The sequence below is a fragment of the Narcine bancroftii genome, chromosome 2, assembly GCF_036971445.1.
Source record: "Narcine bancroftii isolate sNarBan1 chromosome 2, sNarBan1.hap1, whole genome shotgun sequence".
NCBI classification, from domain to species: Eukaryota; Metazoa; Chordata; class Chondrichthyes; order Torpediniformes; family Narcinidae; genus Narcine; species Narcine bancroftii.
In genome coordinates this window covers 140,924,260-140,950,528 of record NC_091470.1, presented here as the reverse complement: position 1 = coordinate 140,950,528, position 26,269 = coordinate 140,924,260, and the positions used below count along the sequence as shown (strand labels likewise).

Genomic DNA, 26,269 nt, shown 5'->3' with positions numbered 1-26,269 from the left:
GGACTATATTTGAAAAACAAGATTTAACAGTTCAACACATATTATTCCACCTGCAAAAGTGACCATGGCATCTTATTCCTTTTAATGTCATCTATTAATGCCAATTAATAGATGATGTTATAGATATATTAGGGTAATATTCTTTGGTAAAAATAAGACAAGATTTACTTTGTTTGCCATGTTTCTAACATTGTAAACTTCTGACTTGGGGCTTGTATTGAGAAATTAAAGAAATATATTTACCTCTCTAGTAAAGAGATTTTCAGTCTATAAATTCCCAAATAATTTAGAGCAGCCACCCAAAATGCTCTATTGCACCCTGGCAAAGGCTGCAGCCTGTCATAAGCTTCATAAGTTTTCTAACCTGGGAGAATGGCTCACGTAGCACTATTATTTGAAAAGGAGATCAAGGACCAAACAGGTAATTACAGGCCAGTGAGCCTGATGTCAGTAGTGGGAAGGCTGATGGAAGGGATTCTGAAGGGCAGAATTTGCCAGCATTCAATTATATGCAGGGACTGATTGGAGGCCATCAATATGATTGTGTGTTTGGGAGATAGGATCTCAAGCATTTAACCATATAACCATTTACGGAGCGGAAACAGGCCATGTTGGCCTTTTCAGTCCGCACCGGTTCACTGATTTTGTGCGCCCTCTTCAGGCATTGGTCCTGATTTGTATTTTATTTTTTTAAAAAGTGGCAACCAAGAGGATTGATGAGAGCAGAGTGGTGGGTATTAAGAAAATGTAGCAGCTTAGAACTCATGGGAAACAAGGTGAGCTGGTAGTTGTATTCAAAATAGGCTTAGCGGAAGGAGTCAGAGGTAGTTGCACAGGGTTGCTTTTCTGATTGGAGGCCGGTGTCTAGTGGTGTGCAGCAGAGTGCTTGTTGTTTGTTACCCATGTTAATGATTTGGATAGCAATGGAGTTAACATTAGTATATCTACAGATGACACCAAAATTGGTGGTGTGGTGGACAGAGAAGGACGATATGGAAGCTTACAACAGGATCAACAACAGTTGGGTAGATGGACCAAGGAGTGGCAAATAGAATTTAACTTGGACAAGTGTGAGGGATTGCACTTTACCAAGTCAAGCCAGGGCAGGACTTGCATGGTGAATGACTAGGCCCTGGAGCGTTGTGCACCCAAGGGTAGAGGTGGAGAATTCTTTGAAAGGGTATGTCATTGAGTACAAATGTTGGGACCTCATGACAGAGCTGTATAAAGAGCTACATGGTGCAGCTCTGTTCATCCAGCTCTAGGAAGAATATCAATAATTTCAAAGGGCTACAGAGGTTCACTAGGATCTTGCAGGAACTGGAGGAATTGAGTCATAGGGAAAGGTTGTATAGGTGGAGACTTTATTTCCTAAAGTGTGGGGATACTGAGGGGTGGCCTTATAGAGGTTTATTAAATCATGAGGGGCATGTATGAAGTGAATAATGACTTTTTACTCAGAATATATTAATCTAGAAATAGAGGTCACTAATTTAAGGTGAGAAGGGGGAAATTTGCCAGGGACCAGTGCAGCAACTTTTTCCACTCTTAGAGGGTAGTCAGCATCTGCCAGAGGAAGCTATAGAAGTGGTTACAATCATGACGTTCTAAATATATTTTGATGGGATTCATGGACAGGAAGGGTTTAAAAGAATAGGAAATAACGCAAGTAAGTAGTTCTATACCACAATGCCAACTTGGTCGGCATGGACAAGTTGGGCCAAAGGATCTTTTCCATGCTGTATGACTCAGAACTAGGAAATGGTGCACAGTGAAGTGCTAGCTGGGAGAGGAAAGAAATCCATGGATACATAGTTCTGCCACTGTCTTCGCTGGTTATGTATTACAAACAGAGAAAATAAACTTACCATGCAGTCTGGACCAGAGGTCGGTTACGTTCACATTCTAACACCTGAAGGTACATTACGATAATCTGGAAGATACAGGTTACAGAGTTACAACTGAACCTCAGCCAGTCATGAACAGAGTGGTTGTAAACTACCTAATACCATTAGCGCTGCCCTTATTTTTCACGAGTTGTTTAGCTTTTGTAGCATAGCTAAGATATGAATAAAAACTTTTTTTTCCAATGAAGGCTCATCTTCTCCAAGCCAAAAGACTTTAGTAGAATGGTTCTTTCACTTGTCAAAAGAAATCACTTCAAAACAAAAATCTGTTAGCAAATATTGTCACAAGTTATATATTTAGTTGTTTTCAATTACAATGGACCATAGCTCTGACAGGAAAACACTGAATTCTCAACATTACGAGCTCCAGCTATATCCTTGAACGTTTACCTCACTTTTACCCATTTTGAACTACAAGAAAATAGAAGTGACCAAAGCTGTCCTGGTGATATAGGGTCCCTGTAACCAATTACTAAACTACCGTGGACTTCTTTTGTGTTGTAGATTGAAGTCACCAGAGTTAAATTCCTTCTTCCTCACAAGTTTTTGCTTGTACTTCAGCAATTTCTCCCAGAACTGTGGGAAGTAAAACAATTTTCACACTACAGAAACATTAATAAAATTGTAGCCACTCAATTTTATTAGATTCCAGGTCTCTTGAAATCATACAGTCTTCCTGAAACACATTCAGTCTTCATCTACTGTGTTCATTCATTTTTTTAAAAAGTGACAAAGGTAACTGGGTTAGGTAGACAATTTGGTTGGCATGGATGTTGAGCAGAAGGTTGAAAACCCCATGACTCACCATATACCAGAACTAATGTCCAACAAATGAATTACCCAACTCAAAATTTTCACTTTAATACTTAATGGTTTCAAAGCTGGTAAATGATTTAGAACAAACAATACAACATTGTGCTTAAAAAGAAAGCTTTGCCATGATAAGTCTTGAAACATGAAATAAAACATTTAAAATGTGACGTAGGGTCAATGATTCCCAAAAATTACAACACACTCAACAACAAGAGCTAGAATCAAATGTTAAGAGGTAACCATTCATTGCAGAGGCAAGAAATTTCTTTACCTCGAGGGTAACACATCTTTGGAATTCTCTTCCATTGGGTCATGGAGACTTGATTAAGGGCATCAAGGGTTAGAGAGTGTTGCCAGAATGTAGCACCAAGATAAAAGACCATCCATAATCTTACTGAACGGCAGAGGCGCAAGGGGGACATGGTCAGTTTCCACATCTATTTCTTACTTTCTTTTCTCTCCAGCTGCCTGAGCTGCTAAGTGTTGTGCTTTAGTTTCCAATTTCCAGGATCAGCTTCATTTTATTTTTATATTAAAGCACTTTAACTACATCTAATATCAAGACATGTTTAAGGCATTTGAAATGATCAAGATTTAATTTTACCAAAAGATGAAATCCAATGGTCAAATGACAGAACTGGGATACTAAAACTGCCAACCTTCAGTGTCTCAGTATTCTCATTGTATTGAAAATATTGTGTTCAAACAAATTTGTGGTTTTCCCTTCTAGAGCACGTAGCAAAACAAAAACAGCATTTCTGACATCCCGGTTGAAGAGCAAATGGTTGTGAAAATAATGCAATAAAACTTGTGCTTATTAACCTAGATTTAACAAAAAACTGAAACTCAAATGCTTAAGACCAAAAAGTCAAAAATAAATTTTGCTCATCTTAGTGTGATGTTGATGAGAGCAGGGGCATGTATTAAACCAGTTTTCATTATCCAAATTATTGCTTGTGTAAAACAGAACTTGTTTTTAATACTTCAACGATTTCAAATAGCAGATTAAATCAACAGACCTTATGTGGATGCTTGACATGAACACAGAATCCTAGCTCTTTCAGTACTCTCCTTTCTGCCTTGATAACTTGGTTCTTTAGGTTGACATAAGTCTGGTCCAAAGGAAGTGGCACAGGAGGTCTTAAACAGGAAGGAAAAAAAATTATACAGGATAGAAGCCAGTCCTATACAAAATCTATACACTTTAGCAATAATTATCTTTGGATGATCATATAAACAAGATTTTAAATTCTGGGACAAGTTCAACAATCAAACTTCCTCAGGAGTTTGTACGACATCAGTAACCTTGGCAGACTTCTACAGATGTGAAGCAGAAAGTGTGCTGACCGGCTGCATCGCCGGCTGGTTTGGGAGTACCAATACATCTGAGCATTAAGCCCTTTAAAAAAAAGGTAGTAGACGCACTCCAGTACACCACTGAGAAAATCCACGTGGAATGATGTCATCGGGAGAGCAGCAGCAATCTTCAAGGGTCCACACCACCCAGCACACACTCTATTCTCACAATTGCTCAGGAAAGAGGTATCGGTGCCACACGACCAGGTTAAGGAACAGTTGCTACCCCTCCAGACTTCGAAGCAACAAGAGACTCATGTAAAGGACTCTGATTTTGCACACTATTTATTACTGAATTTGTTTTTTCTGTATCTGCAGCTTGCTTACATTTCTCTTTTATATACATATCTTTTTTTTTGAGTACAGTTTACATTACTGATAAGTAAAATTCTGCCTGGCCCGCAGGAAAAATAATCTCTGGTTTGTCATGTATGCACTCGGACAAAAAAATTTGAACTTGAACACTAATCGTTATCTTTTTGAACTCCCACAATTAATACCATGCCCTTCATGTCTAAAGAAGGCATTCACCCAGAAACTTTGTATACTAATCAAGTTATTTGGAACTCTAACAAGTATAACTTAAAGTAACCATGATAATGTTCATATCTTTAACAATTAAACAGAACTATCAAGCAGGAACACACTATTGAGACCACATCTATTCTATACAGTACAATTCTGATTATCTGAAATCAGATTCTCCAAAATCCTCATTTATCCAAATTAATTTTTTTTGGATAAATGAGGATATTCAAAACTAATCAGAAATACTCATTTATCCAAAATTTTTTCAGATCAGAAATGACCTCATAGGTTGAAAAAAATTTCACTCGACATGAAATTAGAACAATTGTCCTTGTTTCAGGTAACTCCCTCCCCTCTCTCTTTCCATTTCTTCTTGACCTTCTCCTATTGACTTTTTCTCTCCAATCCTCCCTCTCAAATTGCATGCCATCGTCTTCCAGCTGCAGAGTCAGAAGAATCCCTTGTCCTGGCATCATGAAGGAGAGCGGCCTCCCAGGCAGGGGCAGGACCTCAAGGTCAGTGGCGTTTCCTTCCCCCATCAGCACAACCTAATGTTCGAACCCGCACCCCCCCCCCCCAGCCTTCTAATGGACACCGGACTCCCTGGTGTGCGGTAGGCCTATTGGGAGGATTCAAAGTTGGGGCTCCAGCGTTGGGAGTTCTGGTGATTGGGGAGATGGGAGCCCGCTGACTCACCAGTTCCACTGGCCCGGGAAACCTCCCTGGGGATCAACGACAACGGTGGGGATGCGTCGGGGGGAACGGTGGCAGCAGTAGGGAGGTTTTGGGGATCAGCGGAAGCCAGCATTCTTTTGGTGAGAATGAAACGTTATTTTAATCCTTAAAAAGCCTTCCCTTGTTTGTTGTTATTTAAACATTGATACAAGTGATTTGCTGTTGCAACAGGGCTATTTTTGAAAAATGATCAATTATCCGAAAAAATGTTTGCTGACAAGAGCCCAGTCCCGACCATTTTAGATAATTGGAGTTGAACTGTATTTCCATAAACAGATCTTTTATCACAGCACCGTACCATTTTTCTGCATAAAGCCTCCATTTTGATTCCATTAGTAACCATATATAAACCTATTCTATTTTTAATCTAACCCTTCAGTCCATAATCCTTCATTTATTTCATGTGATTCTATCTCTTTTGTATCAGCCTTAAACACTACCTCAATAGTGCATTCCAGATACCCACCATTCTCTGTGCAATAAACTTACCTCTGACATCTCTAAACTTCCTCCACTCACCTTAAAACATATATCCTCTGGTACTGATCATTGCTGTCCTGAGAAAACTGTGGTGGATGTCCATTTTATCTATGCCCTTCAATCTTGTACACCTCATCCTCCAAAGAGAAAAGCCCAAATTCGCTCAACCTTTCCTCATAAAGCATGTTTTTCAATTCAGTTTCCTGTACATACTCTCTAAAAGTTCCCACATCCTTCTTAGAATGAGGCAAACAGAATTGAACAAGTGTGGTCTAACCAGAGTTTTAGATAGCTGCATCATTACCTCACAGGTCTTGAACTCAAACCCAACTAATGAAGGCAACATACCATCATCTTCTTAACCACCCTTATCAACTTGAGCAGCAACTTTCAGGGATCTATGGGCTTGAACCCCCAAATCCCTCTGTTCCTCCAGTGTTAAGAATTCTGCATTAACCTTGTACTCAGCCTTCAGGTTCTACCATCTAAAGTGCATCACCTCATGCTTTTTCAGATTGAACTCCATCTGCAACTTCCCCCATCAAACTCTGCATCCTGCTGCGCCCAACCTACAGACCCCAGGTAAGTACACATCTTGGCTCTTACAATACCAGCCCCAAGTGTCATGAATAAAGAGCCTCACCTGGCCTCCAAGAGGCTTTTGGGGATAGTAGTCCCTACAGGTCAATTCCGACATACGTCCATTCTGAGATATGACCGGTCAACCAGAATGGAACATGGACGTGTGCCGGGGGTACCTGTTGTCTTCTTCCTTCCAACAATCTGTTCCAATCAACTTAAGCTAGTCCTTGTTTGACACTTTCAAACTGGGCCTAGACCAATTTTGAAATTTTAAAATATATTTAAATTGGATGCACAGAACAGTTACTGGTCCTTATGGCCTGAGCCCAAGATGTCCAAATACACCCAACAACCTACAACATCTCTACATTTTGAAGGGTGGGAGGAAACTCACGTAGATACAGGGAGAATGTACAAACTCTTTACAGACAGCACCGGAATCAAGCCCGATATATATAATAGTGATGTACTAATTGTTATGCTAACCATACCATCCAAACTCATGGTCCCACCTTGTCTCCCTCCATAACTATCTTGAACCGAATAGAACAATGGTTACTGGTCCCCAAAGGCTCACTTACGAGCATTTCATCTATTTGCCCTTCCCAATTTCACAAGACTAGATCAGGCATTACCCTCTCCCTTGATGGTCCTTATACTGGCAGAGGAACTTTTCCTGTATATATTTGACAAATTCTACCTCATCTAAACCTTCACACTATGACTTTACCTGTCAATACTTGGAAATTAAAATCCCCTACAACAGTAGCTTTATCTGACCTATAAATGGTAGCAATATCTTGGCATATTCATGCCAATTCCTGTTAACTATTCAAGGAAGTGTATTTTAAACAACCTAATAAGCACACAGGACACAAACAAAACTTTAAACTGCTCCTCCTCAACTTGGAGCTTCTCATAAATTTGTGGTCTCAAACAAATATTTCCAGTTTTCTCCAACTCGGCCCATTTTCTTCTCCCAAAGAGAAAGTTGTTATAGCAAGGGTCTTCTTTTGTAACAGCTCAACTTCCACATCAAATCATTTATTCTTGCTAGACCCTAAATATGAATAACTTACTTCTTCTCCCTGAGTTTTCGTAAATGATGAAACACATTGATGACATCCCGAATGCGCCTGGGATCTTCCTCAATTTTAGAAGCCAAATGAACACAAGCCATTGATAATATCTGTTGAGAGAGAGAGAGAGAGAAAATGAACGGGAAGATGTTAACTTTCAAGTTGTTAAATTCATCTTCTGACTATTTTCTAACTCTTCCCATGGCTAGCTAATTATCTGGATGTTAACCCTTCCCACCTGCAAGCATTTTAAAAATATCACATATTCAATTTTGTTTTAAAAATGTGTATTTCACAGGCAAAGCTTTTGTGGCTAAACTGCTTTAATCATTGATCAGGTTGATTTCAAACAGTAACCAGAGGGTAACATTTTTTTTAGTGAATTGCAATATCTGTTATACAAGCAAAGACACTGGTCTAGTATTATACTAGTATTAACAGAACCCATTTTTAAGTGGTTAATATCTCATGTTAAATCAATAACAAAGGAGCAAATATAAGCACTTTGAAGTGCTACAAGATCTTGAACTTTCACCTTTGCAGGCCAATAATATTTCAGTTGTCTGTCTCAGCCAGAAGACATTATTTTTACATGTTCATGAAGCAGAGGTTTGCCAAGCAGATATAACAAGCGATTCAGGATTCCAGAGAACTAAATATTATTATGGGCTAAATAACACATTAGCCCAAAAAGATCAAAATCAAGAGCATGGCTTTATCACAGAAGACAGTGCAGTGCTAACAGCCCCGAATATTTTGGTAGCTAGTGAGACTCCATTGGAATTTACGTAATTATAATGTACAGTTTTACATAATTGAAACCTGATTAAACTTATGCAAGACTCACCAAAAGATTCAGTGGACTTACAGAATTGTGAGAATTATGCCCAATATCTAAATACAAAATAAAAGCCATTGTCTACTCCCAACTTCGACCAACATTTGGATAGTTCTGGTTTCCGGCAGATGTAAATGGAAGGACATCAGGAACAGGCATTATAGCACAGGAGAATAAAAAAAAATGAAAAAGTTCACCCATGTGAAGATTTTACAGATTCTTAATGTTCAAAAGATATTCTAGCACCGTTCCTTTCACACCATACATTTCCAATAGTTCATACGTGTAACCTTCACAATAATACCAAAAGGCTGCCATTGCAGGACAACAGGTATTCAATACCACAAGACTTGGACCATGCTCCTGTTCTGGCCCGATCCCAAACATGGACTCTGTGGGGAAGTAGAGGCTCTCTATGTATGACTGAATATCATTTGGTAGCCTGACACTTCAAATTGTTTTGATTCTTACCTCCATGGGATGCTTCACGAAAGATTTTGAATAGAAGAAACGCTGAAATAAAACTTGCCCAGTTGCCATTGCTACCTAAATCAAAGAAAATGTCAATAATGAAAATCCATCGTACACACAACTTTTTAAAATCTTTTTAAATTAACAAATGAGAATCTTTTAATTACACGCATTTACCTTTTCTAATTTAATTAAGTTGATGCAAATCCGTATAAAGTGCACATTTAAAACATATTTTCAATTTTCACTCAACTTCATCCCAACATGAGTTTACAAGTCTCACAGATGCAGTTATCTAGTTATATTACTAAACTGAAAATAGGATCAGGTGAAAACCTGCCCACAAGACAACAATTGACTGGAAGTTGATGGGATTGTCTTGGCATGCCATGCCCTCCAGTGACCCACTCAAGAACCAAGATTCCTAATATTCTCTGCAGCAGTCTAACAAGGAATTTGTGAAGAACGAATGCATCATGAAGATGCCCACGGGTAGAAGTGATTATAACAGTTTGAAAAAAAGATGGAAAAATACCATCTGACTAAACTGATTTAACTTTCCAAAGAGATGGGTTTTTTTGAAATTGGAATCAAATGAGCAGCAGTGTCACAGTGGAAAAAAAAGGGTTCTGGGCTCCTTTCATATACACGATCCTTTATCCAGAACCCTTGTGGGGACAGTGTGTTCCGAATTTCAGATTTTTCCAGATTTCGGAAAGCCCACCTGAATTGTGCTGCCGTATCCACCCCCACCCCTTTCCAGTCACCCAACTGCTGTCCCTCAGCCGCCTACCCCGACCGCGGTCCTTCGGCCACCCGACCACACCCCCAACCGCAATCCCTCGACTGTCTCCCCCGACCACTGGTCCCTCGCCAACTGGACGTCTCCCCCAACCGCGGCCCCTTGGCCGTCTCCCCCAACCACAGTCCCTCAACCATTTCCCCTGACCACCGGTCCTTCAGCCGCCAGGCAGACTTCCCCAACTGTGTTCCTCGGCCGCCCGGCAGTCTACCGTGGCCGTCTCCCACGACCACCAGTTTCTTGGCTGCCCAACCACAGGACCCTGGGCCACCCGGCAAGTCTCCCCCGACCGCGGTCCCTCGGCCGTCTCCCCCGACCGTGGTCCCTCGGCCACCCGGCAGTTTCCCCTGTCTCTCCCGACCGCCGATCTCTTGGCTGCCCGGCAGTCTCCCCCGATCGCAGTCCCTCAGACATCTGGGCGTCTCCCCCGTCCGTGGTCCCTCGGCCGTCTCCCTCGACAGCGGTCCCTCGGCCGTCTCCCTCGACCGCGTTCCCTTGGCCACCCAGATATCTCCCCTGACCGCCCAGACGTCTCCCCCGACCGCGTTCCTTGGCCGCCTGGCAGTTTCCCCCGACTGTGGTCCCTCGGCCGTCGCCCCTGTTCTCTGGTCCCCCGACCACTGGTCCCTCGGCCGCCCAGCAGTATCTCCCAACTGTGTTCCTCGGCCGCCCAGCAGTCTCCCCCCGGCCGCCAGTCCCTCGGCCACCCAGCAGTCCCCCCCCCCACCCCCCCCGATCCATCGGCCACCGGTCCCCACTTGCCGGATTTTAGATGTCCGGATAAAGGATCGTGTACCTGTACATTAACAATGGGAATTTGAACATATGGGGTACAATTGTTAAATTTGCAAATTACACAAGAAATTATGGTTTTGTATTGAGAAGTGTTATCCTCAGTTTAAACAAAGCAATCAGTTGGTAAGATAGGCAGAGCGATCAGAATGGATTGTGGGTTCAGGCCTAGAGAAATTCCAGATTTACCCTGTCCTGGATTTCATTTAGAGGATTTTAAAACAAAATAAATAACATTGGTAAAGAGATATTAGATAAGGGGTGAATGGTAAGCACAAATAGAGAAGAATGTGTAAATAAGGTTGTCTGATGGTCTGCACTCCTCCCTCTGCCCATTTAACTCAGGCGCCTGATGCTTTTTACTCATATCTTGAAAAGCTCAGGCCTGAAATGTCAGTTACGTATTTTTACCTCCTATGGACACTGCAAGATCTGCTGAGTTCCTCCAGCATTGGTTTTTAACTCCAAAAACAGCATCTGCAGACTTTCGTGTTTCACTTCATGGTTGATCCGTCTCCTACAACCAAGCTCGTTTTGGATTCAAATTAGCCTGGATTCTGTGGGCACATCTGGTTTAGACCAGTCTCCCATGGCAGACCTTGATAAAATCCCATTGAATTCTGTATATTCAATTGCAAATCTAGTTATCAATTGTAATCCAAAAATAAAAATGGGTTGGTTGGTGAGCAGATCTGGGGAAAATATTAGGCACAGTATGAATAACTGAATGAAGAATGGACTTTGTGGGTCAGAAAACATGCAACCCCATTGTATCTGTCTATAATTATTATTTGAAGAGAGGAAAGTCATCAAAATGTCAAGGACACTATTTATATTTGGAGAAAACTGTCAAAAAATACAATTCTCCAAGCAATACAACAAAAACTAGACATCACACCATCATCCCAATGGATGTGGTTATAAATATATAGTTTTTGTGTCAAGTGTCCTAACCAGAGGACATGGATTAAGAGTAAAAGGGAAAAGTTTAAGAAGTTCTTCGCAGAAAGTGGTGGGAGTGTGGAACGAGCTGCCAACTGAGGGCTGCCAACTGAGGTTTAGTTTATTTATATAGCACATTTAAAACAACTCAAGATGACCAAAGTGCTGTACAGATCATAAATTACATCTTTAACTTAAACAATTATTTAAAGTGCAGTACAAAATGAGTACCCAAGGTTCAGAATTGTACATACTCCATGGTAACAATCAACAATCACTTCAAAAATACAACTTCAACCAGGATTTAAAGAAAGGGGCTGATTTGATGAAAGGGGGAATGTTGTTCCAGTTTGGGGGCTGCAATAGTGTAGGTGTGATCTCCCCTGTGTGATTTGAGCACAGAACAACCAAGTGCCCTAAATTTGCCAATCTGAGGGGCCTTGAAGCAGATTAGGAAGTTAGGAGATCGGTGATGCAAGAGAAGGGAGCAAGTGCATTTAGGGCTTTGTAATCAAACTGAAGAACTTTAAAATCTATTCTGAGCCGTACTTCCTGTACAATGTGAATGTGGGCACAATTTTAACATTTAAGCATTTGTACAGGTATATGGATGGGAGAGGTATGGAGGGCTATGGACGGGATGTAGGTCAGTGGGACTAGGCAAAAAAAAATTGTTCGGCACAGACTAGAAGGGCCGAAGGGACCTGCTTCTGTGCTGTAGCGTTCTATGGTTAAGCCATTGCCCGCGGCCTTAATCTAATTTCCTATTTAACACCCTGACGCTGCTAACTCCTTTCACATTAAAACACAATGCTGGAGAAACTCTACAGGTCAAAAGTAGGCGCTTTTAAACTGCCGCACCTAGGTAGCCCTCCTGGGATCCAGGTGAGTTTAATGGGTTGAAGGTGCTCCCAGCACCTTTTAACCTGCAGGGGGATCACCCCACTAAATTGCCAACCTGGTGATGCAGACATACTCACCAGATGAAATGAAGTAAAAGATTTTAACCTTACTCTTCCTGGGAAGCACATTTAAACCAAGTTATAATATCCACTTTCCAGACCTGCACTGGTGAGCTCCCCCTCTACATTTGAACTTGGCGCCAACTTGCCTGGTGACATTCGCTCGCAAGTGCCAACATCACCAGAATAATCAGGTCGACCATTTTCATTTTCAAGGAACCGGTGGACAAGACCTAGCTAAGTTTAACTGGGTTCCCTGACTACCTCTGAGGTAGGACGGGGACCAGGTTGATTGAGGTGCATGCTGACCTGGTCGGATCCTTTCCAGCTGCCTTGTGAGTGGGGCGCTAAGCAGCCAAATTGCCTTGTTAACCCAGGCAGCTGGGTTAATCCAGGCACCTTGAAAGTGCCTATCGTAATTTATATAGCAAAGATACATGCCAGTGTTTCGGGCTTGGACCCTTCATGAAGGTATGAGCACAATGTAGGCAGACGCCGAGTTCGGGCGCCTGCCGACCTTTTTTCCATATCTTGATGAAGGGCTCCAGTCGCGTATCCTAGCTGACGTGCAGTTTCTCCAGTTTTGTGTTTTAACTCCAAGCTCGGTGCCTGTGGCCTGTCTCACTCCGCCGACGTGTCTGCGGACAATAGAAATGCTGTCAGTCTATGTTGGTGCCACGTTTGAATACGATTCCAGCCACCCCATCTCTCTCCGTGACTGCAGGCCCTCGCCAACCCGTGCCGAAAGGCCCAGTTACATCGAGAGGCGACCGAATGAGACTCCGCGCCGGGCTCCATTGAGGCGTCGCGGCCTACCTGAGGCAGCTTCAGCAAAATGCCGGCTGCTTGTATTAACTCGCACCCCACGATCCGCAGGTCGGTCTCCACCTGTGGATCCAGCCCGTCCGAAACAGAAGCAGTCAGAGAAAGCTTTTCCTCCGAAATCAGGCAGTTTTCCAGGGTGAGCGCGATGCTAGAATACAGCTTATCGCCGATCAGAATCCCGCTCGCCGCCATCTTCTGCCTCTCCTCCATCCGCGCCGTTCTCTCAGCCACAGGAAGTCCCGCCCCCACCACCGGCCCATGGGGCTAACGTCACCGCGACACTGACTAGGGAGCGGCTGCTCGGTGACGTCAATCACGGATCGCTGCCGACAGCTCGGGGCGAGGTCGGTGAGAAATAAAACACGCTGACATCTTCACATCTTCCCTGCGTGAGGGATCGGGGAAGGTCTGAGGTGTAGTGAAGTAGATAGGTGGAGCCCCTGGGAATGAACTCCGGCATTGCTGATCCCTCCTCCCTCCCTCAGACCCTTCTCCCTCCCTCAGACCCTTCTCCCTCCCTCAGACCCTTCTCCCTCCCTCAGACCCTTCTCCCTCCCTCAGACCCTTCTCCCTCCCTCAGACCCTTCTCCCTCCCTCAGACCCTTCTCCCTCCCTCAGACCCTTCTCCCTCCCTCAGACCCTTCTCCCTCCCTCAGACCCTTCTCCCTCCCTACCTCAACCCCTCCCTCAGACCCTTCTCCCTCCCTACCTCAACCCCTCCCTCAGACCCTTCTCCCTCCCTACCCCAACCCCTCCCTCAGACCCTTCCCCCTACCCTTTCTCACCCCCTCCTTCAGACCCTTCCCCTACCCCTTCTCACCCCCTCCCTCAGACCCTACCCCTGGGCCCATTGATCCACCTCACAGCCTCCTGCAGTGCCCCAGAGCCCCCATCAAACTTAAAGTAATAACAAGCAAAGAACAATAATCTTTTATTATATCTGCACTATTTACAGCCACATCATCCTTTATCTTTCACTTTCTCCCCTATGCCTTTCCTCAGGGATTGTCCTGGGCAACGATTGAGATATTTATATACCTTGTTGCCTCCATAACAAAAACTTCTTTTCCATCCTAGGCAGCACTTTCAGGGTGGCCGGATGAAGCCGTGTAAAATTAATTCTCTGTTGCTACTTTCGGAGCTTCTGGATTGGGCCAAATTTTTGGCACCTTTTTAGTGGTGATAACTGGTGGGTGGGGGTGGGGGTGGGGGTGGAGGGGGGGGGTGGGGGTGGAGGGGGGGGGTGGGGGAAGAACTTTCCCCCGTTCAAACTCACCCAGTCCTGCCCTTTCCCTCATGCCCACAGCTGCCACTTGAAGAATCCGCTCCCTCCCCTTGTACCTCAGGGCAGAGCCAGTCTCTGACCCAGTCGCAGCCGTGGGAAAGAGGATTGGGGTGGGGTGGGGTTGGCTTTCTCTCTGGATGCCAACCCCCCACTCTTCCCTGCCCCAACACCTTAGGGATCCATTCCCTGAAGAAATCCCCGGGCCCCTCCACTCCCAACCCTGAAAATCGTTACATTATTTCTGTGGCTAAAAATTTCCAATATTTCCCACATCCTCTCCCCCAGGCATCTCTACCATTTTCTATTCTCACTCCCCTATCTTCAAACTCCTTCACCTCAGCTACCCTCTCAGTCAAATCCCCATTTGCCCTCCTAATCTCTCCTATCCCCGCTGCTCGCCTTCCCACCCACATGCTGCTGTTCGTGGGTCTCCCGCCCACGCGCCATCCCCGCCGTTTGCTTTCCTGCCAATGCGCCATCCCCGCTGCTTGCCTTCCCGCCCACGCGCCCATCCCTGCTGCTTGCCTTCCCGCCCACGTGCATCTCCTGCCCACGAACCATCCCCGCTGTTCGTGGGTCTCCCGCGTTGCAGGGACTGTCGCTCTCACGGCGCTGCCTGTACTTTTCCCCTGGCCCTCTGACGCGGGATTCGGATCACCCGTGACTCCGACACCGATCTTGGTGAGGTGCCTTCCCCGGAGCAGGCCCCGCCATCTTCATCAACGCAAGGCCGCCTCGCCTGGTCGTCGAGACATTGGGGCTGCCAAGGTAGATTTTCTTTCTTTCCTCCTCATTTTGTTCTTACCTGTTACCTTTTCTGTTGCTGTTTGTTTTTGATACCTTCTGGGTTTCCTAGCTGTATTTATCTGCTTTTACTACTACTATTCCTGGAGTTCTGGTTTCTAGTCTACTCTTTCCTCCACTTCATATGGACCTGAGGATTGACCTCCGATCTGATCTTCAACAGCAAATGTAACGGTGCTGGCCATGACGCTTTTGATCGAGCTCCTGTGGAAAGATGGCAGAATGGTGGCCGGTGGCCTTGCCCGCCTCCGCCTGCTAAGGAAGTGCAGTCGATGTTGTGCCTTCCTGACGTCAGGAGATGATATGGTCACTACTTAAGTGAACTCTGAGAAACTTGGTGCTCCCTTCTCTCTCCACTACTGAATACTAATGTGTAGTGGAGGGTGGTCATCTCTGGTCCTCCTGAAGTCCACAGTCTTCTCCTTTGTCTTGTCCACATTGAGACTCAGGTTTTTATTCTTGTATAATTTCATTGGATTTTCCTCCTTTTCTCTGTATGTGGACAGAATTGGTACATTTAAGGTAAAGACCATGAGCTCATGACAATTGTTATTGGAATGAAAGTGGAGATAGAAGATTGTGGACCTTTTAGTACCAGTGGTAAATATTCAACAAATGCAAAATTGTTTGCATTTCTACATGTAATTAGGTCACAGTAAACTGCCATGAATGTAAGGATCATGAGAGGTTGGCACAAAAGCAGTTTCACCAAAAGTGGCCACACTTCAGAAAAAAAAACTTTAAAATTCCGTTCCTTAACAATTCACTCCTAGAGTTTTTGATCCCTGTTAAGTTAGGACTCAGAAAAACATAATATAACACACCACAATTGTCCACATTGTTTGGCTGAAGAACAAGAAGGGAATCTTGTGAATATGATGCTACATTTTCACGTGACCGCTTTTGGTGGAACTGTTTGTGTACTGACGTGGTCATGGCCCATGCATTCAGCGGTTTGCACTTGTTGACATGCTAACTTTTGTCTCCAAAATTGGCATTTTTAGTGTCAAGGACTCAGATAGAAGCATAATGAACAGTTAAATCTCCGTGGTTAATAATTAAAGCCTCTTGAAATGGTTTAATTTAGGCAGTACATTGAATATGCTTGATTTCTGCATAATTAGGATGTGATAGAAATAAGACATAGGAGCAGAAATAGGCCATTCAACCCATCGAGTCTGCCCCACCATTTAATCATGAGCTGATCCATTTTCCCATTCAGCCCCATTGCTTGGCCTTCTCCCCATAACCTTTCATGCCCTGACTATTCAAGAACCTATCAATCTCTGCCTTAAATACACCCAATAAATCTGAATAAATTAGTCTGCATTAGTGAAACAACAAATTTTGAATATATCAAAAAGTTACATATAACATCTAAATTGGGTGAACTGGAATTTGAAAAGGTCAGAATTTTTAGTATACAATTGGACAGAGAATACATGACAATAGGACTATCGCTGACAATTCAAGCCTCACCAGAGTCTGCACACTTATTTGCATAGCAGCATCCTGACCAGCATTCCTACTGAGTTCTAGGAGCTCAGATTGTTATCTGATTTGCCACTAGCTGCATGGTTCTTTACACTGAGACTCTTGCCTTGAAAGTCATCCAAAATGTTAAATTTAAATTTAGACAATACAGCATGGTAACAGGCCCTTTCAGCCCACAAGCCCATGCTAATTCTTCTTCTTCTTCTTTCTTTGGGTTGGCTTCGTGGACGAAGATTTATGGAGGGGTAATGTCCACGTCAGCTGCGGGCTTGTTTGTGGCTGACAAGTCCGATGCGGGACAGGCAGACACGGTTGCAGCGGTTGCAAGGGAAAATTGGTTGGTTGGGGTTGGGTGTTGGGTTTTGCCTCCTTTGTCTTTTGTCAGTGAGGTGGGCTCTGCAGTCTTCTTCAAAGGAGGTTGCTGCCCGCCGAACTGTGAGGTGTCAAGATGCATGGTTTGAGGCGATATCAGCCCACTGGCGGTGGTCAAGGTGGCAGGCACCAAGAGATTTCTTTAGGCAGTCCTGTACCTCTTCTTTGGTGCACCTCTGTCTCGGTGGCCAGTGGAGAGCTCGCCATATAACACGATCTTGGGAAGGCGATGGTCCTCCATTCTGGAGACGTGACCTACCCAGCACAATTGGATCTTCCCCATTAATTGACCTACAACTCCCAGTATGTTTTTGAAGGGTGGGAAGAAACTGGAGTACCTGGAGAAAACTCACACATTGATGGGAAGGAGGTATAAACTCCTTACAGACAGCATAGGATTCGAACCTGGGTCACTGACTTTGTAACAGCGTTGTTCTAACTGCTATGCTAACTGTGCCACCCCAAATGGAATATTCTGACCATTCCTTAATAAAATATTTATTTTTAATGATGGCACCTAATCCAATTCAGAAATAATGCTGCAATTACAAGCAGGAAAATAACAAAATTAACTCACGTCAGAAAATCCCATCTTCCCCATTTGTGTGCCAGGAACCCAGCTCAAACTAAAGCTAAGATACAATTAGTAAGATTATATGCACGCATCTTGCTGAATGCTGGAATTAGATTGTTAGATCTTCACTCAGAATTAGAGATGCAACTTTCAGTAAGAAATTTAATCTTCATTTTCACTTCAAAGCTCTGGATCAGTGATTTTGCTGACTCTCTGAGTTGTAATTTTCATTTCTTGTCCTGAAAAGTTTAAGTTTGGACATTCTGTTACCATGTTGCGGTCAGTGTACATGACCATATGTTTTTTTCAAGTTAGGTTGGATCTAAAATGATGATGGGATTTTGTAATCCTGTTATCCAGAATTCAAGCAACCAGCAGAAATATCGGCAAAGTTATCGTGGAAAATAAATAGATAAAAAATACGGAAGTTTAAAATTGGCACACCTTGCTGTTAATTTGCCAATCATGCAACATCCCATCTCAAGCGACCGGAAAAATTATTTATCTGAATTAATGCTAAATGATCAAAGGAATTGTTCATATTAACATCTGAGATTCTCATTTGTACAAAATAATATTTATATATTTATTTTTATAGCTATAATACGTGACCTGCATATGTATTATTTGTATGTGAGTTATGTCTGGTTCTGTGTCTGGTTGATTTTGCATCAAGGACCGGAGAATGCTGTTTCGTCAGGTTATACTTTAGTCAGGTGACAATAAATGACTTATGTGGAATCTACCAATCCCCATAGATGCTGGATACGAGGGGTTTTACTGTATCTGGAAGTGATTTAGTAGATGTTGAGAATATGATCAGAAAGTTCGCAGATGACTCAAATTTTGATGGAGTTACTGATGGTATGGGGGAGATCCGCCTCCCTTTCTATGTGTATACCCTTGCATGATTCAGAGAAAGCATCAGCTGGAGTAATGAGTACCAAAATGAAAGAACTGTGGTCAAGCAACATTGCACACTGATTGACATACTGATCTGTCTGTTCTGCCTGATCTAGATGGGGTCAGCAGTAGGCGGACTACCCCTTTCATCAAAACTAGGCTCTGGTTTCCTCTCACCCTTCAAAATTTACCGGGGGTTGTAGGTAAATTGGGCGACATGTACTTGAAAGGGCCTGTTACTGTGCAGTATGTCTACATTTAAATTTAATATTTAAATGTGAATATGGCAAAATTGTATGCACACAAATCAGACCCCATTTGGCTCCACTCAATGGGAATTACTGAGCCCAACTTCACATTGGGCTTCTGTCACATTTGTGGCCCGAAATGTGAGGTTAATAAAACATTAAACACAAGTTTATCAGATAAACTTCTTAGTGTCTTTTTATTCTCTGGTTTCCTTTGTTCTCCTGCTTGTGTTCTTATCTCTCCCTCATACCACGTGACTTCCGGTACATCTCATACATATTCATTATCATGACATCCCTCCTTTAATCAGAAATAAACTTTACCTTCACTTATCAATATCCCTCGGAAACATACAAACATCGTAACTAATGGTAATACTATAACTCAACTACATAAAGTTTACTTCCTACAGCACTCATACATGCACTTTATGATATAAGATTAAAATACTGTCCCAAAGTTCTTATTAAAACTATGGCACAAAGTCTTCGTATCGTTTGGGCGCTTTCTGGTTTCGTTTCGGCCTGCCTGCGATATTGTCGTCGCTTCTCGGTTGTTCACTCTCGGCGTCGGAAATACTGCTCGCCACAGCTTCGGGTGTTTCTTGCGCTCTAGTCACTTCATCAGGAGTGCTGGTAACTGCCTCTGGAACATCATCAGGTCTCTCAGTTTCAGCATCTCGTATTGACCTTTCAACCTCTTCACTCGATGCATCTCTGGACTGGTACCTTTTTACACCTGATACATTTCTCTTATACAGGACTCCAGTCGGAGACTTGACTGTCACCATACTGCCACTTCTGGATACGACAGTATAGGGTTGATGGTAATAAGGTGTGTCTAGCTTACCACCAGTTTCATGCCTCACTAGAACATTATCTCCTGGCATGATGTCTGAGTACTTGGCTCTACGTTTCGAATCTGTGTACAGCTTTGCTGCACCTTTCTTTACAGCATCGTGGTCCCTCATCTCCTGGTCGTCTCGGATTTCCTTTATTTCTGGCATTTTTGTGCGGATTTTTCTCCCAAAAAATGCTTCTGCAGGACTTTTTCCAGTGGTTGCATGAGGCATTGCTCGATAGACAGCCACATAAGATAGCAATGCTTCTCGCCAATTTTGTCCTTCTGCGTGTGCAATCCTCAATCGTTTTTCAATGGACTGATTTTGTCTCTCTACTTCTCCGTTGGTTTGCGGCCATTTCGGAGTTACTTTATGATGGTGGATACCTGTGGTCCTCATGTATTCTGCAAATGTCTCTGAAATGAATTGTGGACCATTGTCAGAGTATAATGTATGAAGTTGTCTGTAATCCTCTGTAATCTTGTTTAGTCTTTAATTTTCTTCAAGCTTCTTTCATCCTCGTCGCCAATGTCACATTTGTGGCCCGAAATGTGAAGTTAATAAAACATTAAACACAAGTTTATCAGGTAAACTTCTTAGTGTCTTTTTATTCTCCGGTTTCCTTTGTTCTCCTGCTTGTGTTCTTATCTCTCCCTCATACCACGTGACTTCCGGTATATCTCGTACATATTCATTATCATGACAGCATCATGCACACTTCCATGACTTTCTGAATTTGCTTGGGATTTATTCCTAGAATTTTGATAAACTAATTTGTGGTCATCAGGTAGGTTGATACTCAGAGATTCAGGAGTCACTCGCCTGCTGGTCATATCTTGCAGCTGAAACCACAATAGTGTCATTCTCCAACCTTACAGTAAATCATCACCTAGAAGCAGGGCAGCAAGAGAAGCACCAAATCCAAGTTAAATAAGCATACCTTTTCCAGTTCTGATGAAATTCTTTCAACAGAAAACATTAACTGTGTATCTGTCAGCAAATGCTGCCTGGAGGATCTGCAGCTCTGCATCTATTTGTTACATCTGTCCTGCATTTAACAAGGTTAGTGTGGTTTTGCATTTAACTCTCTCCAGATCTTCCGCCTGGTTAGTATTAGTTGGTGTGGATGAGATGAGCCAAAGGGCCTGTACAGTGGGAAAACACAGAAACTCTGGAAGAACTCAGCATTGGAGGTGAAGATATTTTACCAATGTTTTGGGTCTTTACTCTTTTATCATATCCAATTAACGCCTTTTGTCTGTTGGTCTGGATTCCTCCCCCTCCCATACTTCTCCCTTCCTCTTGCCTGATATTTGCTTCTCCCTTGAAGAAGGGTTCAGGCTCGAATCGTTGGTAATATCTTTACCTCCTATGGACGCTGTGAGACTGGCTGAGTTCCTCCAGCATTTCTCTGTGTTTACTACAATGACAGTGCCTGCAGACTTCGTGTTTCCCCCCTGTACCGTGCTGGATGACTATAACTCCCGACTAAGACTGCTTTTGCAATATGTTTAGATATAAGGTCTCAATGTAAAATTTCCAAGTTTCGAGAACATTTGTTGGCCTTTTTGTCCTCACCAATGTTGTTTATTCTCTTGTTGTTTTTTGGAACATGCTCAGTGCTGCCTCTATCTCCTAGACTCAGAATTCCAACAAGTTCTGTCTATCCACGTGCACCTGTAACCCTGCTGCCTTCCTTTGCTGCCTCATGAGATGAAATGGGACGATTGAAAACTGTGTTTGTTTTCCTTTCTTTGTATTTTGGTCAAGAATATTCTGAAAAAGTATTTCTGCAACAGAACACACTAGACTGTAATTTGACCTATGCTACTTTGTCCCCATTTTACATTAAATGGAGTCTTGTCAACAATTATGTCTCAACACTTGACCTTGGTGCCCTGGACTGCTGTTTTTGCAGCCTCTACTTTCAAACTGAATGTAAAAAAATGACTTCCATTCTAGAGCTATCACAAGACAAGAATTCTGATGAGAATAGGTTTTCACACTGTCCTGTGTTACCTTTCACTGAAGCCTTTGACTTGTTACTTGGATTGCTTCTTTTGTCATGGATTTTGTCCATTTCAGCCACATGACCAATGACCAGCTGTTCATTGCTGTTGAGCTCTGTTTCAACATTCAAATAACCACAATACTTGTTAGGCCCACTTTGGATATCAATGACTGGTGCATTGTTTTCAATGAAGGAATTGTTCTGTCCTATCTTCAGTTCCTCATATCTCTTTTCAGAGTTCCGTTTTCAAAAGGCCATAGGCTGCTCATCGATCTGGTTCACTGCTTTCAGTTCTCTTTCCCAGATTACATTGACTCAGCTTTATCCCCAGGTTCCTCTACATGTTCGCATTGTCTGCCAGGGTACTGGTGCGGTTCCTCATTACACATTGAGGGAATGAGATGGAGATCCTTGGTGAATTAGGCTGCCAAGTGCGAGGATGCTGTCCCCAAAGACCATTGTTGGAGGGTTCAACTTGCAATGTTTCATGTTCATGGCATGAAGACTGAATATCTGTAATAAGAACTGCCCAGTTGCATTGAATGAACCAATCACCAGAGCAGCCAACTCAACTTCTTGAGAACTCTAAAGTATTTCATCTGAATATGTATGTAACAACTAGTTAGTCACAACTAGTTAGTGAGATCCTGCTCAACTTTTCATTGCATTGCCACTTCTGAGGACATTGGAAGGAGTGCAGAGGAGATTTACAATGATCCACAAATCTGAACTCCTGCCTCCTGCACTAATTTTTCAGTCACACATTCATCTGCTATAACTCTATTCTTGCCCTTGCTAGCATGTGGCACAAACAGCAATCCAGAGATTATCACCCTTGAGGGTCTGTTCATTGGCTTCCTTCCTAACTCCCTGGATTCACCCTTCAGGATGTTATCATCCCTTTTCCTATCTGTCATTGGTACCCACATGATCTACCACATCTGGCTGCTCACCCTCTCTCAAGCATTTCATTGACTTGATCAGAGATATGTCTAACCCTGGCACCTGGGAGGCCATATACCATCCGAGGATCTCAACCCCTTCCACAGAATCTCCTGTCTATTCTCCTCACCAATGAATCCCCTACCACTGTAGCTCTCCTCCTCATTGAGCCACAGGGCCATTTTCTTTGATAGAAACCTAGCTGGTGTGGCTTTTCCCTGGTATATGGCTCCCCTCGACAAAACAGTTTTATTGAGGGAACACCACAGAGGAGCCCTGCTCTGATTTCCTATTCCCTTTTCTTCTCATCACAGTCACCCAACAGCCTGCTTTCTGACTCCTAGGTCTGACTGATTCATTATAGCTCTTGCCTATCACTTGCTCTGCCTGCCAAATGATCTGGAGTCTACCCAACTCAATCCCATTCCCTAACTCGATCTGTGAGGAGCTGCAGTTGGGTGCACCTCATGTATAGTCGTCAGGGACACTTGTGCTGTCCCAGATTTCCCACATCCTGCAACAGGAGCCTCCCACTGCCCCTGGCTGCCATTTCCACTGCTCAGACTACAAGAGAAAAAGTCCTCACTTTTCCTGTACCTTCCAACTGAAGTCTTTTTCCAATAGGGCTGTTGTCAACGGCACTGCTTCCTCAGCCTATGTTTACTGAAGCCTCTGGAGCCTAAGCCTCTAAATGCCACTCACACATTCCACCCACTTGCACACGCTCAGCCGCTCACACACTGGCTGCTCATACCCTTGGCTCCTCTCACACACCAGCTACTCCACAGCAGTCACTCCAATTAAGGTTGCCTTCCTTTTATTGGCTGCAGTGAATTCACCAATCTCACATTCAGCACCTGTCTTTACCAATGCTTCTAAACAATCTCGCTTTCACTCCTGCTGAAGTGTTGCAGAGATGGAGAAATGTTTTAGAATCATGACAGTTGTCAGGAATCATCCAGTAAGTTGTCACAACTTCAGAGATTTGTGGATCTGTGTTTGCTCTTTAGAACTGGACTGTGTGTTCAATGCTGCCAAAGTTCAACCAGTTCTTGACACTAAGGTGGAGTCCTGAGCCTTGACTTCCTATCACCACATCTATGCCCTGGCCATTTCACACAAATGTGCTCATAATCTGGTACTTTCTTCTTCACTAAACCCCTCATAATTTTAACTACCTTTATCAAATTTTCCCTCATTCTTTTACTCTCCAAGGAATAAAGTCCTAACCTGTTTAACCTTTCCCTGTTACTCAGTTCCCGAAGTTCGGACAATTATTGAATGAAGATCTACCGGAACCAATGCCTGAAGAGGGTGCACAAAATCAGTGAACCGGTGCGGACTCGAAAGGCCAACATGGCCTGTTTCCACTCCGTAAATGGTTATATGGTTAATCTTCTCTGCACTCTTTCTATCTTACTGATATCTTTCCTGTAGATAGGTGACCAAAACTATGCACAATACTCCAAATTTGGCCTCACCAATGACTTATAGAACTTTACCATAACATCCTAGTTCCTATAATGAGTACTTTGATTTATGAAGGCCAATAAGCCAAAACCTCTCTTTACAACCCTGTTCACCTGGGAATTATGTATCTGTACTCCCAGATCCCTCTGTTCTACTATGCTCCTCGGTGCCCTACCATTCACTGGCTATGTCCTACCTTGATTTGTCCTTCCAAAATGCAACACCTCACACTTATCTGCAATAAATTCTATCTGGCATTTTGCAGCCCAATTTTCCAGCTGGTCTAGACCCCTCTGCAAACTTTGGAACCTTCTTCGCTGTCCTCAGCACCTCCAATCTGTAAACTTGCTGATCCAATTTACCACATTATCATTCAGACCATTGATATAAACACCACTAGTCACAGGCCTCCAGTTTGAGAAACAACCATCCACCGACACTCTCTGGCTTCTCGCATCCAGCCATTGTCGAATCCATTTTACTACTTCACCAAGAATGGCCAGCATCTGAACCTTCCTGACTAACCTCCCTTCAGGGAACTTTGCCAACGGCCTTACTTAAGTCCACCTAGACAATAGCCATAGCCTTTCCTTCATTAACTTTTCTTGTACCTTCCCTTCAACAGCGCAGTGCTCCCTCAGCATCTCCCCTTCTGCCACGCGGCATTCCCTCAACACCTCCCCTCCTGTGGCACAGCATTCCCTCAGACCTCTCTTCCTGAGGAGTGGAGTTCTTTCAGTACCTCCCCTCCTGAGGCAAGGCATTCCCTCACGATCACCTCTCCCACAGCACCATGCTTCCTCACCACCATGTGACAATCGATGAGGTCATGGAGGTGGTTGAGTTGTAGGACTGGGCATTGATTTAAATATCCACAGCTGCTTCTGCTTGGGTGACTGACTACATTTTGCTCACACCTTGATGAAGGGCTCAATCCCAAAACATTGGTTATGTATCTTTACTACATAAAGGGCACTGTTTGACCTGCTGAGTTTCTCAAACATTGCATTTTTTACCCCTCCATCACAAGGGGCAGCAAGGTTGTTATAGCGGTTAGCTCTACTCTTACAGTGCCATCAATTAGGACTGGGATTCAAATCCCGCGCTGTGTGTAAGGAGTTTGTACATTCTTCCTGAGTCTGCGTGGGTTTTCCCTGGGGGCTCTGGTTTCCTCCCACCGTTCAAAATGTATTGGGGGTGTAGATTAATTGGGTGTAAATTGGGCAGCACAGGCTGATGGGCCAAAGGGCCTGTTACCATGCTACATGTCTAAATTTAAAAAAATTAAATTTAAAATTTAAAACTCTATAAGATTGGTTAAACACAACTTACCATACACAAAGCCATGCTGATTATCCCTAATCAGTCCCTGGCTATTCAAATAATTGTATGTCCAAACACTTAGAATACATTCCAGTAATTTACCTATTATTGACGTCAGGTAGACTGGCCTATACTTTCCAAGGTTACGTTTGGAGCCTTTTTTAAACAACCGATCAATGTGAACTGCCCCCCAATCCTCTGGCACCATGCCCGTGGCTAAGGATATTTTAAATATTTCTGCAAGAAATATTTGAAATGTTCTTATCTCCTCTTCAATTTTAGTCTTGATAAATAGTCCTGAAACCTGACCTGAAATACTGACTGACAATTCTCTCCTCGGACACTGCCCGACCGTTGTATTTCTCTAGAGCTGTTTGCCCAGAGGCTCTCTCCCCAAGTGATCCAGTATTGGCAGTGGCAATATAGGCTGGCCAAGACTTTGTCAGTATGGAACAACTCAAACCAACTCTTTTCTGCCCCTGGAATAAGCAATTTCTGAGAAAATATGAGTGAGCAGGCAGTGTCTCATGATCCCAGTGGGATTTCTTTTCTCAGTACCTGACTGTTGCCTGTAATGAGGTTTTTGCCAACTGGAGCAGTCTTTTAAACTGAGGTTCCTAATGAGAACCAGCTGCAGGTCCAACACGTTTAATAGCATGACTTTTCTGCGTATGTTTTCCCATTAAGACAATTAACCAAAAGCTGCAGAAGGAGAAACAAAAATCCACAGCCCCACAGAAATGTCGCAACCCCTTTCCAATGATCTTTGAAAATGTCTGATTATGCACTAGATTTTCCATTTACTATTTCCTAGTCTGAAAAGGACTGGATTATGTTACGCTGTGATTCTCGACACAGCAGAACAATGCTGCTGCAGACAGAACAGGAA

At 43.4% G+C, this 26,269-nt stretch overlaps 1 protein-coding gene across 7 annotated transcripts in view; it reads right to left on the bottom strand.

Moving 5' to 3' along the window:
• Positions 1-13,331, bottom strand: part of LOC138754258 (cyclin-L2-like) — a 30,575-nt gene extending 17,244 nt beyond the window's left edge. For 4 of the 7 annotated variants that reach the window (XM_069918198.1, XM_069918202.1, XM_069918203.1 and 1 more), the window contains exons 1-5: positions 13,104-13,331; positions 8,790-8,864; positions 7,481-7,590; positions 3,740-3,860; positions 1,869-1,933 (exon numbers count right to left, since the gene is read on the bottom strand). In XM_069918198.1, coding sequence (XP_069774299.1) covers positions 1,869-1,933; positions 3,740-3,860; positions 7,481-7,590; positions 8,790-8,864; positions 13,104-13,322 — 590 coding nt within the window. In that variant the 5' untranslated portion in view covers positions 13,323-13,331. Of the gene's footprint in view, positions 1-1,868; positions 1,934-3,739; positions 3,861-7,480; positions 7,591-8,789; positions 8,865-10,794; positions 12,926-13,103 lie in introns of all 7 variants that reach the window. The other 3 variants (XM_069918200.1, XM_069918199.1, XM_069918201.1) reach the window with 3 other exon arrangements.
• Between the last annotated feature and the right edge of the window lie 12,938 nt (positions 13,332-26,269).